General features: G+C 37.3%; 1 protein-coding gene across 1 annotated transcript; it reads left to right on the top strand.

Annotated features, from left to right (window-relative positions):
* Positions 1 to 1489: 1489 nt before the first annotated feature.
* Positions 1490 to 15717, top strand: LOC113081243 (zinc finger protein 420-like). Its single transcript, XM_026253314.1, has 8 exons — positions 1490 to 1670; positions 1819 to 2475; positions 4155 to 4318; positions 7073 to 7211; positions 7450 to 8177; positions 11350 to 11853; positions 15120 to 15551; positions 15694 to 15717. Exons 1-8 carry the CDS (start codon positions 1616 to 1618, stop codon positions 15715 to 15717), a joined length of 2703 nt encoding a protein of 900 aa, XP_026109099.1. The 5' UTR covers positions 1490 to 1615.
* The last annotated feature ends 649 nt before the right edge of the window (positions 15718 to 16366 follow it).

Raw genomic sequence — 16366 nt, 5'->3', positions numbered from 1 at the left:
GCACGCTCACTGTTTATCCAGCACTGGTTTTGGAATAAACAATGTGCACAAACAAGGTAGAGTATGTTGCATGATTTTATGAAAGTATGATGTATTGCGACATTAGAAATGAAGAAAAACAAAATAATTATTATTATAACGCTAGACGTAAAGCAAGTCAAATTTGTAGTTCATAAACGGAGGTCTCACGGGTTTGGAACGACATGAGGGTGAGCTATTAATAACATAATTATGATTTTTCGATGAATTAACCCTTTAAAGGTCACTAATGCTTAAAAAAAGATCTCTGGCTTTAATGATAATTACGGAGTCATTTTATGATTTATATAATTATTATGATTCATATTATTAGTATTATTTATCTATTACACACAAGCAACTTTAGGTGATCGTGTAATATAAATAAACTGTAGTATTGCACTATTTAAAAAAAACAAAAAATCTGACCTTACATGTTCGAGTCTCTATCCCTATATATTTTCAAAAGTATAATCTTAATTAACAAGTTGCACTTATCACTGCACTGATCGAGCAAGATAATTAATTTTATTTGTCATCCTTAATTTTTCATTTGTCGTTTAATTTCGGCATATTCTTCAATCTCTTAATGTTTTGCAAAACCTTTAGTTTTGAGTCTCGCTGGGTCTCTCGCAAGAAGTAAATAAAACTTGATCCACAAACTCAGTTTCAAAGCTGAAGTTGATGATTAGCATCATGGTACCAACAGAGCCGGATTGGAGAGGTTTGATTTTGTCAACTCAAAACTAATCCTGTAGATCTGAATTTGTTCAGCTACCATCATGGTACAGGCCCCTGGTCTATAGAATATATAGACTTTCAATCAGTGCAAATAAATGAAAGTACTGGCAGTGCATTAGATGGAGGTATTTAAAATTTTTTCATGTTATCAGTCTGAGATTGTCTGAATAACCATACGTGTCATTGTCTGTTGCCTTTTTTTTGTCAATATGTACCACTTTTTAGCTTACTTGAGGAAGCTCCTGTTCTTTTTTTTATATTTGGTGTGTAAGGCAAACCCTTCATCATTGTAAAGGTGATATTTATGTAGTTGACATGCATAAGTAAAATAAATAAGCGTACCATTTTGGTTGGTGTGATTGTGGCCCAATGCCATTGGTGTCGACTTAGTTTTAGTATTGAGATCATCAGCTCATTGGTTCAGTTAATGGCTCTTTCCTCTAACAAGCTGATGATCTCAATCAGGTGTGTTATAAATAAGGGAGACATGCAAAATGTGTAGAGCAGGGGGTTCCCAGGACTGGAATTGAGAACCACTGGTGTAGACCAATGAAATCTTTAGAATCTGTGGTGGGCGGAGTTTGTGCTTTAACTGTGTTAAAAAGGTGAGGACATTACAGTGCTTCCCAAACCTGTCCTAGACTCCTCCCTGCCCTGCACCTTTTGTATGTCTCCCTTATATAACATGTCTGATTACACTCATCAGCTCGTTACTAGAAGACCGCAATAACTAAATTGGGTGAGTTTGATTAGGGATACATAGAAAATCTGCAGGAAGGCCTCTGGGACATGTTTGGGAAGCATTGGGTGAGAAACATTCAGGACTGGAGCAGAAGTTGAAGAGGAGATTGAAGACATGAGTGATCCAGAGCCATTCAGAATAAAACATGAAGATACTGAGGAACAAACAGGTTTGAGTCTATTGTTGATTCTTCTTTGTTGACTGCTGACAGACATTAAAGCTTCTTCTAAAAAAGATGCAGTGACCTCTTTTTGTGTCTGCTTTTAAATCATGTTCACTTTAACTGATTTTTAACTACATAATTTGTTTATTTTTAGACTGGACGGAAGTAAAACCGCAAAGACATGTGGTGAATGAATGTTGTAAGAGCAAAACTTCAAGAAAAAAAGCCAAACAGCTGCACACCTGCTCACAGTGTGGAAAGAGTTTCAGACACAAAGGAAGCCTTAAGTTGCACACGAGGATCCACACTGGAGAGAAACCTTACACATGCCCTCAGTGTGGAAAGAGTTTTTCTGCAGCATCAGGTCTCCGTTATCATCTGCGTATCCACTCTGGAGAAAAGCCTTTTAACTGTGATCAGTGCGGTAAAAAGTTTATTTCATCATCAAGTCTAAAAGCACACCTGACAGTTCATTCAGATGAGAAGCCTCATGTGTGTTCTTACTGTGGAAAGAGTTTTTCACGGCTGGCCAGTTGTAAACTGCACCAGAAAACACATAATGAAGTGAGAGATCACATGTGTTTTTTGTGTGGAAAGAGCTTTACTACAGTCTTCCGTCTGAAACAGCACCAAAGGATTCACACTGGAGAGAAACCTTACAAGTGCTCCTATTGTGACAAGAATTTCACTCAGTCAGAAAACATGAAAGTACATGAGCGAGTTCACACTGGAGAGAAACCATACCACTGTACTCAGTGTGGAAAGAGTTTTAAACAAAAAAACTCTGTAGCGAAACATATGAAAAAGATTTGTCTGCAGTCATCATTATGAGCAATGTTTATCTATTCATCCCGCTCGTTATTTTCCAGGTGCTTTATTGGCATGACAAATATTTATACATTCATATTGTAAATGCAATTAGTGCAAAACAACAAAAACAAAACAATGTAACTGACAATTAGTGAATTCACTGTCTGACAGAAACAACACAGTAGTCATGTTTAACTGAGCTGCTGAAAAGACAATAGTTCCCTGTTTTCTCCTCATTCATTATGATGATGTCTGAGATCTTCTGTAAATTAGCACATTAAGATCATTTCATTGTGTGTCAACAGACTGAGACAAACTACAGGATCGACACTTTATGTGATAATCACCTACTGATGTGTGTTTTTAATATTTTACCCCTAAAGGTAAAGTTCATTATTACAAACACTATTAAAGGCTACAGAAACCATTCTTGCACTTGTCATATTTTTGACATTGAAATAGCATAAATTAGCATTTTTATTCAGCATGTCTGCAAGTTTTGTTCAGACCAATTATATACTATATATAATGTTTTTTGTTAGTTTTTTCCGCTGCTGATTTTATTGGTTAACTTAATCATACTTACTTGAGATACAGGTGCACAATCTTTGGGAATAGATTGAATGAATAGCGTCATTTCCAGATGCTATGGTTGCTATGATTTAGAATATCCACGACAGTAATGTATTATTCTTATCGCTTTTTAATATAACTGAATATATAAAATACTTCTCAATTGTTGTTCAAATCGTTGCACAAATAGATTAATGGACGATGGGGTAAAAAGTGACCAGATATAGATAATAGTGACCAGCGCTGTGCAACTCTCAGCTACCAAAAATAAACAAATATAACAAACAAGGACAGAGCAGATGAACTTGTAAAATAATTGTATTATAATAGTGCATAAAAGTTCAGTTTGCTGAAAGAGCTCAGAACCTACAGCATAACACAATATTAGCACTCAGTAGGGAGCTTGTGTAGGCCTTTATTTCTTTCGTACCACGTTAAGAAACAGACACTCGCAAAGTTAAATGAATAAGTTATCAAACTCCATGATCGCCATTCAATGAATACCCTAAAGAGTTTCACTGAATGCAATGAGTTTATTAACATTATTATCTATTTTTTATTGGGTTAAATTCTGTATTTGCTTGCCTTTTTTTAATATTCACTTATGACGTATGTTTACATGAATACCATAAAATAACACTGGGATTTAAGTAATTAACCTTTTTAAATTTGACATTTAAACAAGGGGGAGGGGATAGACATAGGGCCTATTGCAGATGAGCAAGCATCCTAAAATATATGTCTTGTAGATGTAAATGCAGATGTGAAATATACACCTGTGTTGTATGTGTGCTATCAGGGGTGTAACTGACAATTAGTGAAACAATAGTCTGACCAAAAAAACACGGCCATCTGAGCTGTTGAAAAGCTCATTCATTAAGATGATGTGAAGAACCATTAACCATTAATAGGAACCATTATACACCTGAAAGGTTATTGAGATGTCTTTAATAATCTACTTATTGTAGGTTATATAAGATAACCAAGATGGCGGCCCGTCCACATGCAGCGGCTTCTCTCTGTCCCGACAGAACAATGTTTTCGTGTTTTTTGTCTTGTGAGTCGCAGTGTTTTTGTACGTCCTCATCGCGTATAACTCTCTGTAAGCGCGCATACAGTTGCAAGGTTCTGCTCGATGTCGGCAGAACCGCATTTTTACAGTTAAACTCCGCGCACGCAGAACAGCTGCGAGATCTCGGTCTGCTACGAAGGCTTACACCATCACCGACCCCCACTACTGCATCTCGCCCACAGCAGAGGCGCCAAAAGTGGTGTGAGAGGAAGCAGAAGAGGGGTAACCGCGGAGGTATTCGGGCTAGGCTAACGGCTAACCCACACAAGCCATCTATCCCCACCATCGTACTGGCTAACGTACGCTCGTTAGACAATAAAGTGGACTATATTCGATTACTACTTTCAACTCAGAGGACTGTAAGAGACTGTTGTGTTTTTGTGTTCATGGAAACATGGCTCAGCAACAGCATTTCCACCACGAGGTAATAACATTTCAGACTTTGTTTACACCACACAGAGAGGAGCTTACAAACCCCCCCCCCCCCTCCCCCCACCTCGGAGCCTCAGACCACATCACTGTCATGCTAATGACAGGGGAGGTCTACAGACTCCTGAAGATGCGGAATGATGCCTTCAGAGCTGGAGATGAGGTTGGCCTGAGAACAGCCAGGGCCAACCTGTCCCGCAGCATCAGAGAAGCTAAGAGACAGGATAGCCCATCAATTCAGCGACAGACACTAGGAGCCTGTGGCAGGGGATACAGACCACTATGGACTACAAGCCCCCACCACGGACCTGTGACAGCAACATCTCTCTACTGAACGAGCTGAACACCTTCTTCGCTCGCTTTGAGCAACAAAACAGCACCACTGCACAGAAGACTCCACCTCCTACCGGCAACCAGGTGATGACACTGATCTCAGACAGCATGAGGAGATCCTTCAGCAGGATCAATGCACGCAAAGCTCCGGGTCCTGACAACATCCCTGGACGTGTACTGAGAGACTGTGCAGCTTAACTCACTGATGTCTTCACAGACATTTTCAACATCTCACTGAGTCAGGCTGTTGTTCCCAAATGATTCAAAACTACCACCATCATTCCAGTTCCGAAGAAGCCATCTCCATCCTGCTTCAATGACTACCGTCCCATTGCACTTACTCCCATCCTCATGCACCACATCAAGTCTCCCCCCTCCCTGGACCCCTTCCAATTTGTATATCGGTCCAACCGGTCGACCGATGATGCCATCGCCACTGCCGTCCACTCAACACTCACACATCGGGAGAAAAAGGACTCATATGTCAGAATGCTGTTCATTGACTTCAGTTCAGCATTCAACACAATCATCCCTCAACTAGTCCAGCTGGGGCTCAACACTTTGCTGTGCAACTGGCTGTTGGACTTTCTGACTGGAAGACCTCATGCAGTATGGGTCGGCAGCAACACATCCAGCACCATCACACTGAACACTGGGGCCCCCCAAGGATGTGTGTTGAGCCCCCTCCTCTTCACTCTACTGACCCATGACTGCACACCATCGCACAACTCCAACCTCTTCATTAAGTTTGCGAATGACACGACTGTGGTGGGTCTCATTAGCAACAAAGGTGAGACAAACTACAGTAGCGAAGTGAGACGCCTGGCCAGATGATGCAGTGACAACAATCTCTCTCTGAACGTGGAGAAGACAAAGGAGATTGTTGTAGACTTCAGGAGAGCGCACACTCAGCACGTTCCTCTGACCATCAACGGTGTGACTGTGGAGAGAGTGAGCAGCACCAAGTTCCTGGGCGTGCACATCCCCTGGACTGAAAACACAGCAGCACTGGCCAAAAAATCACAACAGCGTCTCAACTTCCTCCGCAAACTGAGGAGAGCCAGAGCCCCACCCCCCATCATGTACATCTTCTACAGAGGCACCATCGAGAGCATGCTGTCAAGCTGCATCACTGTGTGGTATGGCGCCTGCAACGCGTCCTGCCGAAAGACTCTGCAACGCATAGTGAGAGCAGCTGAGAAGATCATTGGTGTCTCTCTCCCCTTCCTCCAGGACATTTATGGAACCCGTCTCAATCGTAAAGCTCTCTGCATGGCAGGTGATACCACCCACCCGTCTCACGGCTTCTTCAGCCTGCTGCCATCAGGGAGGAGACTGCGGAGTCTCCAGGCCAGGACCAGCAGACTGAAGGACAGCTTCATTCATCAAACTTTCAGGAAGCTGAACTCACTCCTGAACTTGCCCCCCCCCTCCCCCGGCCCCAATAAGGGAGTTTTTACATTCCCTTATTGTATAGTTGTATCTACATTTTATACTTGATCTAGATTTTTAGGCTCTACTGTCAGTGTTATCTGTATGCACCAGGGGCCTGAGAGTAACGCGATTTCGATTCTCTGTATGTATGTACAATTGTATGTATGTAGAAGAATTGAAAATAAAGCAGACTTGACTTGACTTGACTATTGAGATACAGGATTTCAAGTCAATCATTCAGTCACCTGCCAACATGTAGACTTCATTGATTCAGTCCACAGCTCTTCCATCCAGGTGAGAGAAATACATAAATGAAGACAGAGGACAAAATATTAAATGTCATGGTCATGTTCTTGAGAGATTTTCAGCCAATAAATAAATATTTGAGAAAGACCGCAACGTCATTATTATATTTTTGAACAGAGATGTATAGGTCATTTAGTGAAATCACTCTCTTCTACAAAATTGTGAATTATTCATGATATTAAATTAAAAAAACAATTAAAAGTCTTCCATCACTATTTATTGTTGTCTTTCTTCAGAAAATAATATGAATAAAATCAAACATTTGAGCTGGGGAATTTTGGTTGCTTGCCACAAACTAAACCTATACTAAAGTTTGTAATGTATTTGTTTCAGTCTTGTGTAAATGATCACTGTGATTGACACGACCAATGAAATCTTTAGAATCTGTGGTGGGCGGAGTTTGTGCTTTAACTGTGTTAAAAAGGTGAGGAATATTCACATGATCCTACAGGACCGGAGCAGACACCAGGAGCAGCTGCTGAAAATGACTCATACTATGGTAAAGATGGAGTCTGTTAAAGAGGAGATTGAAGACATGAGTGTCTCAGAACCATCCAGAATAAAACATGAAGATACTGAGGAACAAACAGGTTGGTGTCCATTCTTGGTTCTTAACTGTTGACTGATGACAAACATTAAAGCTTTTGTTAAAAAGATTTAGTGGATGATCATATGCACATTTAAATTTTATTAACAAGAAATGACAGAACTAATCTTTGACATATCAAAGATCTGATACTCACAGATAAATATGTGACCTCTTTTGGTTTCTGCTATTAAATTGTGTTCACTTTAACTGATTTTAACTACATAATTTGTTTATTTTAGACTGGATGGAAGTAAAACAGCAAAAACATGATCTGAATGAAGTGGAGGAGGAACATTGTAAAATCCAAACTTCAAGAAAAAAAGACAAACCTCTCATCCCCTGCTCACAGTGTGGAAAGAGTTTCAGAGAAAAAGGAGGCCTTAATAGACACATGAGAATCCACACTGGAGAGAAACCACACACCTGCTCACAGTGTGGAAAGAGTTTCAAACGCAAAGAAAACCTTAAGACACACACGAGGATCCACACTGGAGAGAAACCACACACTTGTCCTCAGTGTGGAAAGAGTTTTACTGATGCATCAAGTCTCCGTTATCATCTGCACATTCACTCTGGAGAAAAGCCTTTTAACTGTGATCAGTGTGGTAAAAAGTTTATTTCATCAACAAGACTAAAGGCACACCTGACAGTTCATTCAGAAGAGAAGCCTCATGTTTGTTCTTACTGTGGAAAGAGTTTTTCACGACTGGATAATTTTAAACAGCACCAAAAAACACATAATGACGTGAGAGATCACATGTGTTTTGAGTGTGGAAAGAGCTTTACTAGAGGCTTACATCTGAAACAACATCAAAGGATTCACACTGGAGAGAAACCTTACAAGTGTTCCTATTGTGACAAGAGTTTCATTCAGTCTGGAAGCCTTAAACTACATGAGCGAGTTCACACTGGAGAGAAACCGTATTACTGTACTCAGTGTGGAAAGAGTTTTAAACAAAAAAACTCTGTAGCGAAACATATGAAAAAGATTTGTCTGAAGTCATAATTATGAGCAAAGTTTATCTATTCATCCAGCTAGTTAGCTTCCAGGTGCTTTATCAGCATGACAGATATACTGTATATTCATATCGGCAAAGAAATTGCAATGAGAATAGTGCAAAACAACAAAAACAAAAAAGTAACTGACAATTAGTGAATTCATAGTCTGACAGAAACAACACAGCTGTCATCCTGATAACTGACTATTATCAAATGAGCTGCTGAAAAGACAATAGTTCCCTGTTTTCTCCTCATTCATTATGATGATGTCTGAGATCTTCTGTAAATTGGCACATTAAGACCATTTCGTTGTGTGTCAACAGACTGAGACAAACTACAGGATCAACACTTTATGTGATAATCACCTATTGATGTGTGTTTTTAATCTTTTACCCCTAAAGTTAAAGTTCATTATTACAAACACTATTAAAGTCTACAGAAACCATTCTTGCACTTGACATGTTTTTGACTTTGAAATCGCATAAATTAGCATTTTCATTCAGCATGTCTGCTAGTTTTGTTCAGACCAATTATACACTATATATAATGTTTTGTTTTTGTTTGTTTTTTTTCCACTGATGATTTTATTGGTTAACTCAATCACACAGTCACTGGCCAACAAAAGACTTTATGGATTCAGTTCAAATCTCCATCTAATGAAAGAAATACACAGTGGATGAAGTACCTTAAAGCAACACTCAAGTAAAAGTACAGATATCTTATGAGAAAACGACTTTGGCAGAAGTCACAGTTTAGAATCTTACTTGAATAAAAGTTTTAAATATGTGATATTTATTGTACTTCAGTATGAAAAGTATTTTTTTTAAACATAAATATTGAAAGTAAAAGTACAAGTAAATGCAAAATGGAAAAGGAGTAAATGAAAAAAAATGTATACACAGTTTGAGCAGCGAGATTGTATTAATTTTTAACTTTCTGTTTTGTATCTTTGGGTTAGCATAATTCAATTCAAATTTATTTGTATAGCGCTTTTTACAATACACATTGTTTCAAATCAACTTCACAGAAAATGCATGTGTCTCCATTACAATTTAGAGTGATATTTTATAATATAATAAAGAATAAGAGCCACTTGATCTGGTATAAAAACTCTTTCATTCCAACATAAGAAAACCTTTCCGGGATCTGCATCTGAAGTGGCATTTAGATGTATTCACACAGTCATTCACACAATATTACATTGCTGATATCTGGAGAAAAAACACTTTTAGTTCGAAAATAACCATATCAAATGATATAGACATAAAATACATATAGAGGCATTTTGCAACCAATTTACAATGCCTTTAATTTTGATCATTTTAAATGTGTTTTAATATATTAGATCAGGTAGTGTGTGCACTTTGTGTTTTTGTTTGAATTTTGTGATGTACTCGATAATGTCAGATCACACATAATTAAAACAACACTTACAATAATAGACTATTTATCACACACCCAAGCCTCGACTTGAGTGGAAAATTATTGGTTTGCACACGAGCAAATGTGTTTATTTAGGAGTCATTAACCACTAATAATTCATGAAACCTGCTTTCTTGCAGTCGGTGTTCTTCCGAATCTGCTTTGTAATTTAATTAGGAATTGTAGTGGAGTAAATGGGAAAGATGCACTTCTAGTTTCAAGATTATTTGTTCCTCAGACCGTCTTCTTTAATCTGTATTAAAATGAGTAAATTTCAACAATTTACTCATATAGACACATTACGATCATCATATCCCTGGGATTGAAACATTTAGGGCTTTAAAAATGAGGAATTAAGGAAATTAAGTCAAGAAAATCATATTTAGATCTTGAATGATTGAGACACAGGCACACAATCTTTGGGAAAATCATATTTTGGTGGCATGGCATTCAGACAGGTATATTCAATGCAGTTTTTCTAGTTTCAGCTAGAACTTCTTCTTCAGACATTACTCTTAAAAATAAAAAGTTATTACCTATGCAAAGGGACCCACATTTGGTTTCTGAAAACTGAAAATGTAACAATTGCACATATCCATTACTTTGCAATTGAAACATATATATAACAATACTTTAAACATGATAATATTCAAATAAATGTTTGTTAAGAACCATTAATAAGAAACATTAACCAAATAAAAGATTATTGAGATATTTTAATACCTAATGAGATACAAGAGTGCAAACTTCAGAAAAAAAAGAAACATAAAAAGTGTTTTCCCCATACTTGAACTGTCACAATGCAACAATTGTACTAGAATAAAACATCTTTCATCTTTCCAAAGTCATTTTTTTAATCCTGTAATTTGGCCCCAAATCCCACTTAAATGTTTTATTTTTTACTCACCTCTAAAATAATGGTTTACTCTGTAATTATCCATGACATTAAATATCTGGTATTTAACACAACTTATGTTTGGCTTTCTTCATTAAAAATATGAAGAAAACCAAACATTTAAGTTGGGGGAAGTTTCTGAAATTAGCTTGATTTGACACAAAAAATTAAACTATACTGAGGTCACAGGTTTGTACTGGATTGGTTTCAGTGTTGTAGATGATTACTGCGATTCACTGTGATTGACACGACCAATGAAATCTTCAGAATCTGTGGTGGGCGGAGTTTGTGCTTGTGTTATAAAGGTGAGGAACATTCACTTGATCCTACAGGACTGGAGAAGAAGCTGAAGAGGAGGTTAATGACATGAATGATCCAGAAACATCCAGAATAAAACATGAAGATACAACAGGTTTGTGTCCATTCTTGATTCTTCATTGTTGACTGCTGAGAAACATTAAAGCTTCTGTTAAAAAGATTTAGTGGCTGGGAAATAATTAGCAATAAATTATAAATGATCATCTAACCGATCATATGCACATTTTAATGTCAGATGTCTTTAATGACAGAACTAACCTTTGACACATCAAAGATAAAAACTTGATTTTTTTTTTTGGTTTCTGCTATTAAATTGTGTTCATTTAACAGATTTTAACCACATCATTTGTTTATTTTAGACTGGATGGAAGTAAATCAGCAAAAACATGAGGTGAATGAAGTGGAGGAGGAATGTTGTAAAATCAAAACTTCAAGAAAAAAAGACAAACCGCTTCAAACCTGCTCACAGTGTGGAAAGAGTTTCAAACGCAAACGAAATGTTAAGATGCACATGAGGATCCACACCGGAGAGAAACCATACACATGCCCTCAGTGTGGAAAGAGTTTCAGAGACAAAGGAAGCCTTAATAAGCACATAATAATCCACACTGGAGAGAAACCATACACTTGCCCTCAGTGTGGAAAGAGTTTTACTGCAGCATCCGGTCTCAGTTATCATCTGCGCATCCACTCTGGAGAAAAGCCTTTTAACTGTGATCAGTGTGGTAAAAAGTTTATTTCATTGTCAAGGCTAAAAACACACTTGATAGTTCATTCAGAAGAGAAGCCTCATGTGTGTTCTTACTGTGGAAAGAGTTTTTCACGACTGGGCAATTATAAACTGCACCAGAAGACACATAATGAAGTGAGAGATCATGTGTGTTTTGAGTGTGGGAAGAGCTTTACTAGAACTGATCATCTGAAACAGCACCAAAGGATTCACACTGGAGAGAAACCTTACAAGTGCTCCTATTGTGACAAGAGTTTCATTCAGTCTGGAAACATGAAAGTACATGAGCGAGTTCACACTGGAGGGAAACCATATCACAGTACTCAGTGTGGAGTTTTAAACATAAAAACTCTGTAGCGTATCTTCTATAAATTGGCACATTAAGATCATTTCATTGTGTGTCAACAGTTTGAGACAAACTACAGGATCAACACTTTATGTGATAATCACCTATTGATGTGTGTTTTTAATCTTTTACCCCTAAAGTTAAAGTTCATTATTACGAACACTATTAAAGGCTACAGAAACCATTCTTGCACTTGTCATATTTTTTATATTGAAATAGCATAAATTAACATTTTTATTCAGCATGTCTGCAAGTTTTGTTCAGACCATTTATACACTATATATATATATATATATATAATGTTTTGTTTGTTTTTTCACTGCTGATTTTATTGGTTAACTTAATCATACTTACTTGAGATACAGGTGCACAATCTTTGGGAATAGATTGAATGAAAAGCGTCATTTCCAGATGCTATGGTTGCTATGATTTAGAATATCCACGACAGTAATGTATTATTCTTATCTCTTTTTAATATAACTGAATATATAAAATACTTCTCAATTGTTGTTCAAATCGTTGCACAAATAGATTAATGGGCGATGGGGTAAAAAGTGACCAGATATAGATGATAGTGACCAGTGCTGTGCAACTCTCAGCTACCAAAAATAACTTGTCCCCTGTTGGTCTCCTGAATGCAGTATTGCCATGTTGTCCATTGAAAGTCAGATGGCTAGAAAGCTAAACTTCAAAGACTTGATCAATGACTTTGCTAGCAAGAAGGCTCGGCGCTGGGCTCTTGGTCAGTCAGGCTGAGCAAGGTCTAGTGATAGCTCTCAAATGGCATGGCTATGGAGATATGGGATATTACTACAGACGTAACAAACTGAGAACAAGATGTATGGCTGAACTGCCAAAAACGTGTTGAGCTGTTATTTGAGAGAAAAGCATTGGGGTCCAGGAGTCCATTGTTTCTTATTTGTACCATGTTAACTTACCTTTTAATTTGGTGTCATTGGTACTGTTAGTTTGTTATGACCATATTTCAAAACTCAAAACCTATTGCTTGTTGTAGAAAGATATATGTGCAGTTATGTTAAAAAATCTGCAGTTTTCTTTGTTTTGATATGATGTTGTAAATTTATTTTGATTAACACATTAATCTATATTTAGGTTTTTTGTTTGTCCTTTTTTTTTTTTTTTTAATCTGTCATTAATTTTCCAATAAAAATACATTAAGATTGTAAAGGATTGCCTTAAAGCCACACCATGGAACTTTTCCTCTTAGATCGCCCTACAGGTTGGAAGCGGAATTGTCCATTACCGCTTTCGTAAATTAGTCAGTCTACTGTCGCACGCACGCTCACTGTTTATCCAGCACTGGTTTTGGAATAAACAATGTGCACAAACAAGGTAAAGTATGTTGCATGATTTTATGAAAGTATGATGTATTGCGACATTAGAAACGAAGAAAAACAAAATAATAATTATTATAACGCTAGACGTAAACAAGTCAAATTTGTAGTTCATAAACGGAGGTCTCACGGGTTTGGAACGACATGAGGGTGAGTTATTAATAACATAATTATGATTTTTCGATGAACTAACCCTTTAAAGGTCACTAATGCTTAAAAAAAGATCTCTGGCTTTAATGATAATTACTGAGTCATTTTATGATTTATATAATTATTATGATTCATATTATTAGTATTATTTATCTATTACACACAAGCAATTTTAGGTGATCATGTAATATAAATAAACTGTAGTATTGCACTATTTAAAAAACAAAAATCTGACCTTACATGTTCAAGTCTCTATCCCTATATATTTTCAAAAGTATAATCTTAATTAACAAGTTGCACTTATCACTGCACTGATAGAGCAAGATAATTAATTTTATTTGTCATCCTTAACTTTTCATTTGTCGTTTAATTTCGTCATATTCTTCAATCTCTTAAGGTTTTGCAAAACCTTTAGTTTTGAGTCTCGCTGGGTCTCTCGCAAGAAGTAAATAAAACTTGATCCACAAACTCCGTTTCAAAGCTGAAGTTGATGATTAGCATCATGGTACCAACAGAGCCGGATTGGAGAGGTTTGATTTTGTCAACTCAAAACTAATCCTGTAGATCTGAATTTGTTCAGCTACCATCATGGTACAGGCCCCTGGTCTATAGAATATATAGACTTTCAATCAGTGCAAATAAATGCAAGTACTGGCAGTGCATTAGATGGAGGTATTTAAAATTTTTTCATGTTATCAGTCTGAGATTGTCTGAATAACCATACGTGTCATTGTCTGTTGCCTTTTTTTTTTGTCAATATGTACCCCTTTTTAGCTTACTTGAGGAAGCTCCTGTTCTTTTTTATATTTGGTGTGTAAGGCAAACCCTTCATCATTGTAAAGGTGATATTTGCCATTTACCCAATGCCCAATGCCATTGGTGTCGACTTAGTTTTAGTATTGAGATCATTAGCTCATTGGTTCAGTTAATGTCTCTATCCTCTAACAAGCTGATGATCTCAATCAGGTGTGTTATAAATAAGGGAGACATGCAAAATGTGTAGAGCAGGGGGTTCCCAGGACTGGAATTGAGAACCACTGGTGTAGACCAATGAAATCTTTAGAATCTGTGGTGGGCGGAGTTTGTGCTTTAACCGTGTTAAAAAGGTGAGGACATTACAGTGCTTCCAAAACCTGTCCTAGACTCCTCCCTGCCCTGCACCTTTTGTATGTCTCCCTTATATAACATGCCTGATTACACTCATCAGCTCGTTACTAGAAGACCGCAATAACTAAATTGGGTGAGTTTGATTAGGGATACATAGAAAATCTGCAGGAAGGCCTCTGGGACATGTTTGGGAAGCATTGGGTGAGAAACATTCAGGACTGGAGCAGAAGTTGAAGAGGAGATTGAAGACATGAGTGATCCAGAGCCATTCAGAATAAAACATGAAGATACTGAGGAACAAACAGGTTTGAGTCTATTGTTGATTCTTCTTTGTTGACTGCTGACAGACATTAAAGCTTCTTCTAAAAAAGATGCATTGACCTCTTTTTGTGTCTGCTTTTAAATCATGTTCACTTTAACTGATTTTTAACTACATAATTTGTTTATTTTTAGACTGGATGGAAGTAAAACCGCAAAGACATGCGGTGAATGAATGTTGTAAGAGCAAAACTTCAAGAAAAAAAGCCAAACAGCTGTACACCTGCTCACAGTGTGGAAAGAGTTTCAGACACAAAGGAAGCCTTAAGTTGCACATGAGGATCCACACTGGAGAGAAACCGTACACATGCCCTCAGTGTGGAAAGAGTTTTTCTGCAGCATCAGGTCTCCGTTATCATCTGCGTATTCACTCTGGAGAAAAGCCTTTTAACTGTGATCAGTGTGGTAAAAACTTTATTTCATCATCAAGTCTAAAAGCACACCTGACAGTTCATTCAGATGAGAAGCCTCATGTGTGTTCTTACTGTGGAAAGAGTTTTTCACGACTGGCCAGTTGTAAACTGCACCAGAAAGTCCATAATGAAGTGAGAGATCACATGTGTTTTTTGTGTGGAAAGAGCTTTACTACAGTCTTCCGTCTGAAACAGCACCAAAGGATTCACACTGGAGAGAAACCTTACAAGTGCTCCTATTGTGACAAGAATTTCACTCAGTCAGAAAACATGAAACTACATGAGCGAGTTCACACTGGAGAGAAACCATACCACTGTACTCAGTGTGGAAAGAGTTTTAAACAAAAAAACTCTGTAGCGAAACATATGAAAAAGATTTGTCTGCAGTCATCATTATGAGCAACGTTTATCTATTCATCCCGCTCCTTAGTTTCCAGGTGCTTCATTGGCATGACAAATATTTGTACATTCATATTGTCAAAGCGATTACTGTGAGAATAGTGCAAAACAACAGAGAAAAAACGGTGTAACTGACAATTAGTGAATTCACAGCCTTACAGAAACAACACAGTTGTCATGTTTAACTGAGCTGCTGAAAAGCCAATAGTTCCCTGTTTTCTCCTCATTCATTATGATGATGTCTGAGATCTTCTGTAAATTGGCACATTAAGATCATTTCATTGTGTGTCAACAGACTGAGACAAACTACAGGATCGACACTTTATGTGATAATCACCTACTGATGTGTGTTTTTAATCTTTTACCCCTAAAGTTAAAGTTCATTATTACAAACAATATTAAAGTCTACAGAAACCATTCTTGCACTTTACATGTTTTTGACTTTGAAATCGCATAAATTAGCATTTTCATTCAGCATGTCTGCTAGTTTTGTTCAGACCAATTATACACTTTATATATAATGTTTTGTTTGTTTTTTTTTCCACTGATGATTTTATTGGTTAACTCAATCACACAGTCACCGGTCAACAAAAGACTTTATGGATTCAGTTCAAATCTCCATCTAATGAAAGAAATACACAGTGGATGAAGTACCTTAAAGCAACACTCAAGTAAAAGTACAGATATCTTATGAGAAAACGACT

Source organism: Carassius auratus, unplaced genomic scaffold, assembly GCF_003368295.1.
Source record: "Carassius auratus strain Wakin unplaced genomic scaffold, ASM336829v1 scaf_tig00033530, whole genome shotgun sequence".
Taxonomy (NCBI): Eukaryota; Metazoa; Chordata; class Actinopteri; order Cypriniformes; family Cyprinidae; genus Carassius; species Carassius auratus.
The sequence above is the reverse complement of the archived record's forward strand: the minus strand, read 5'-3'. Positions and strand labels throughout refer to the sequence as shown.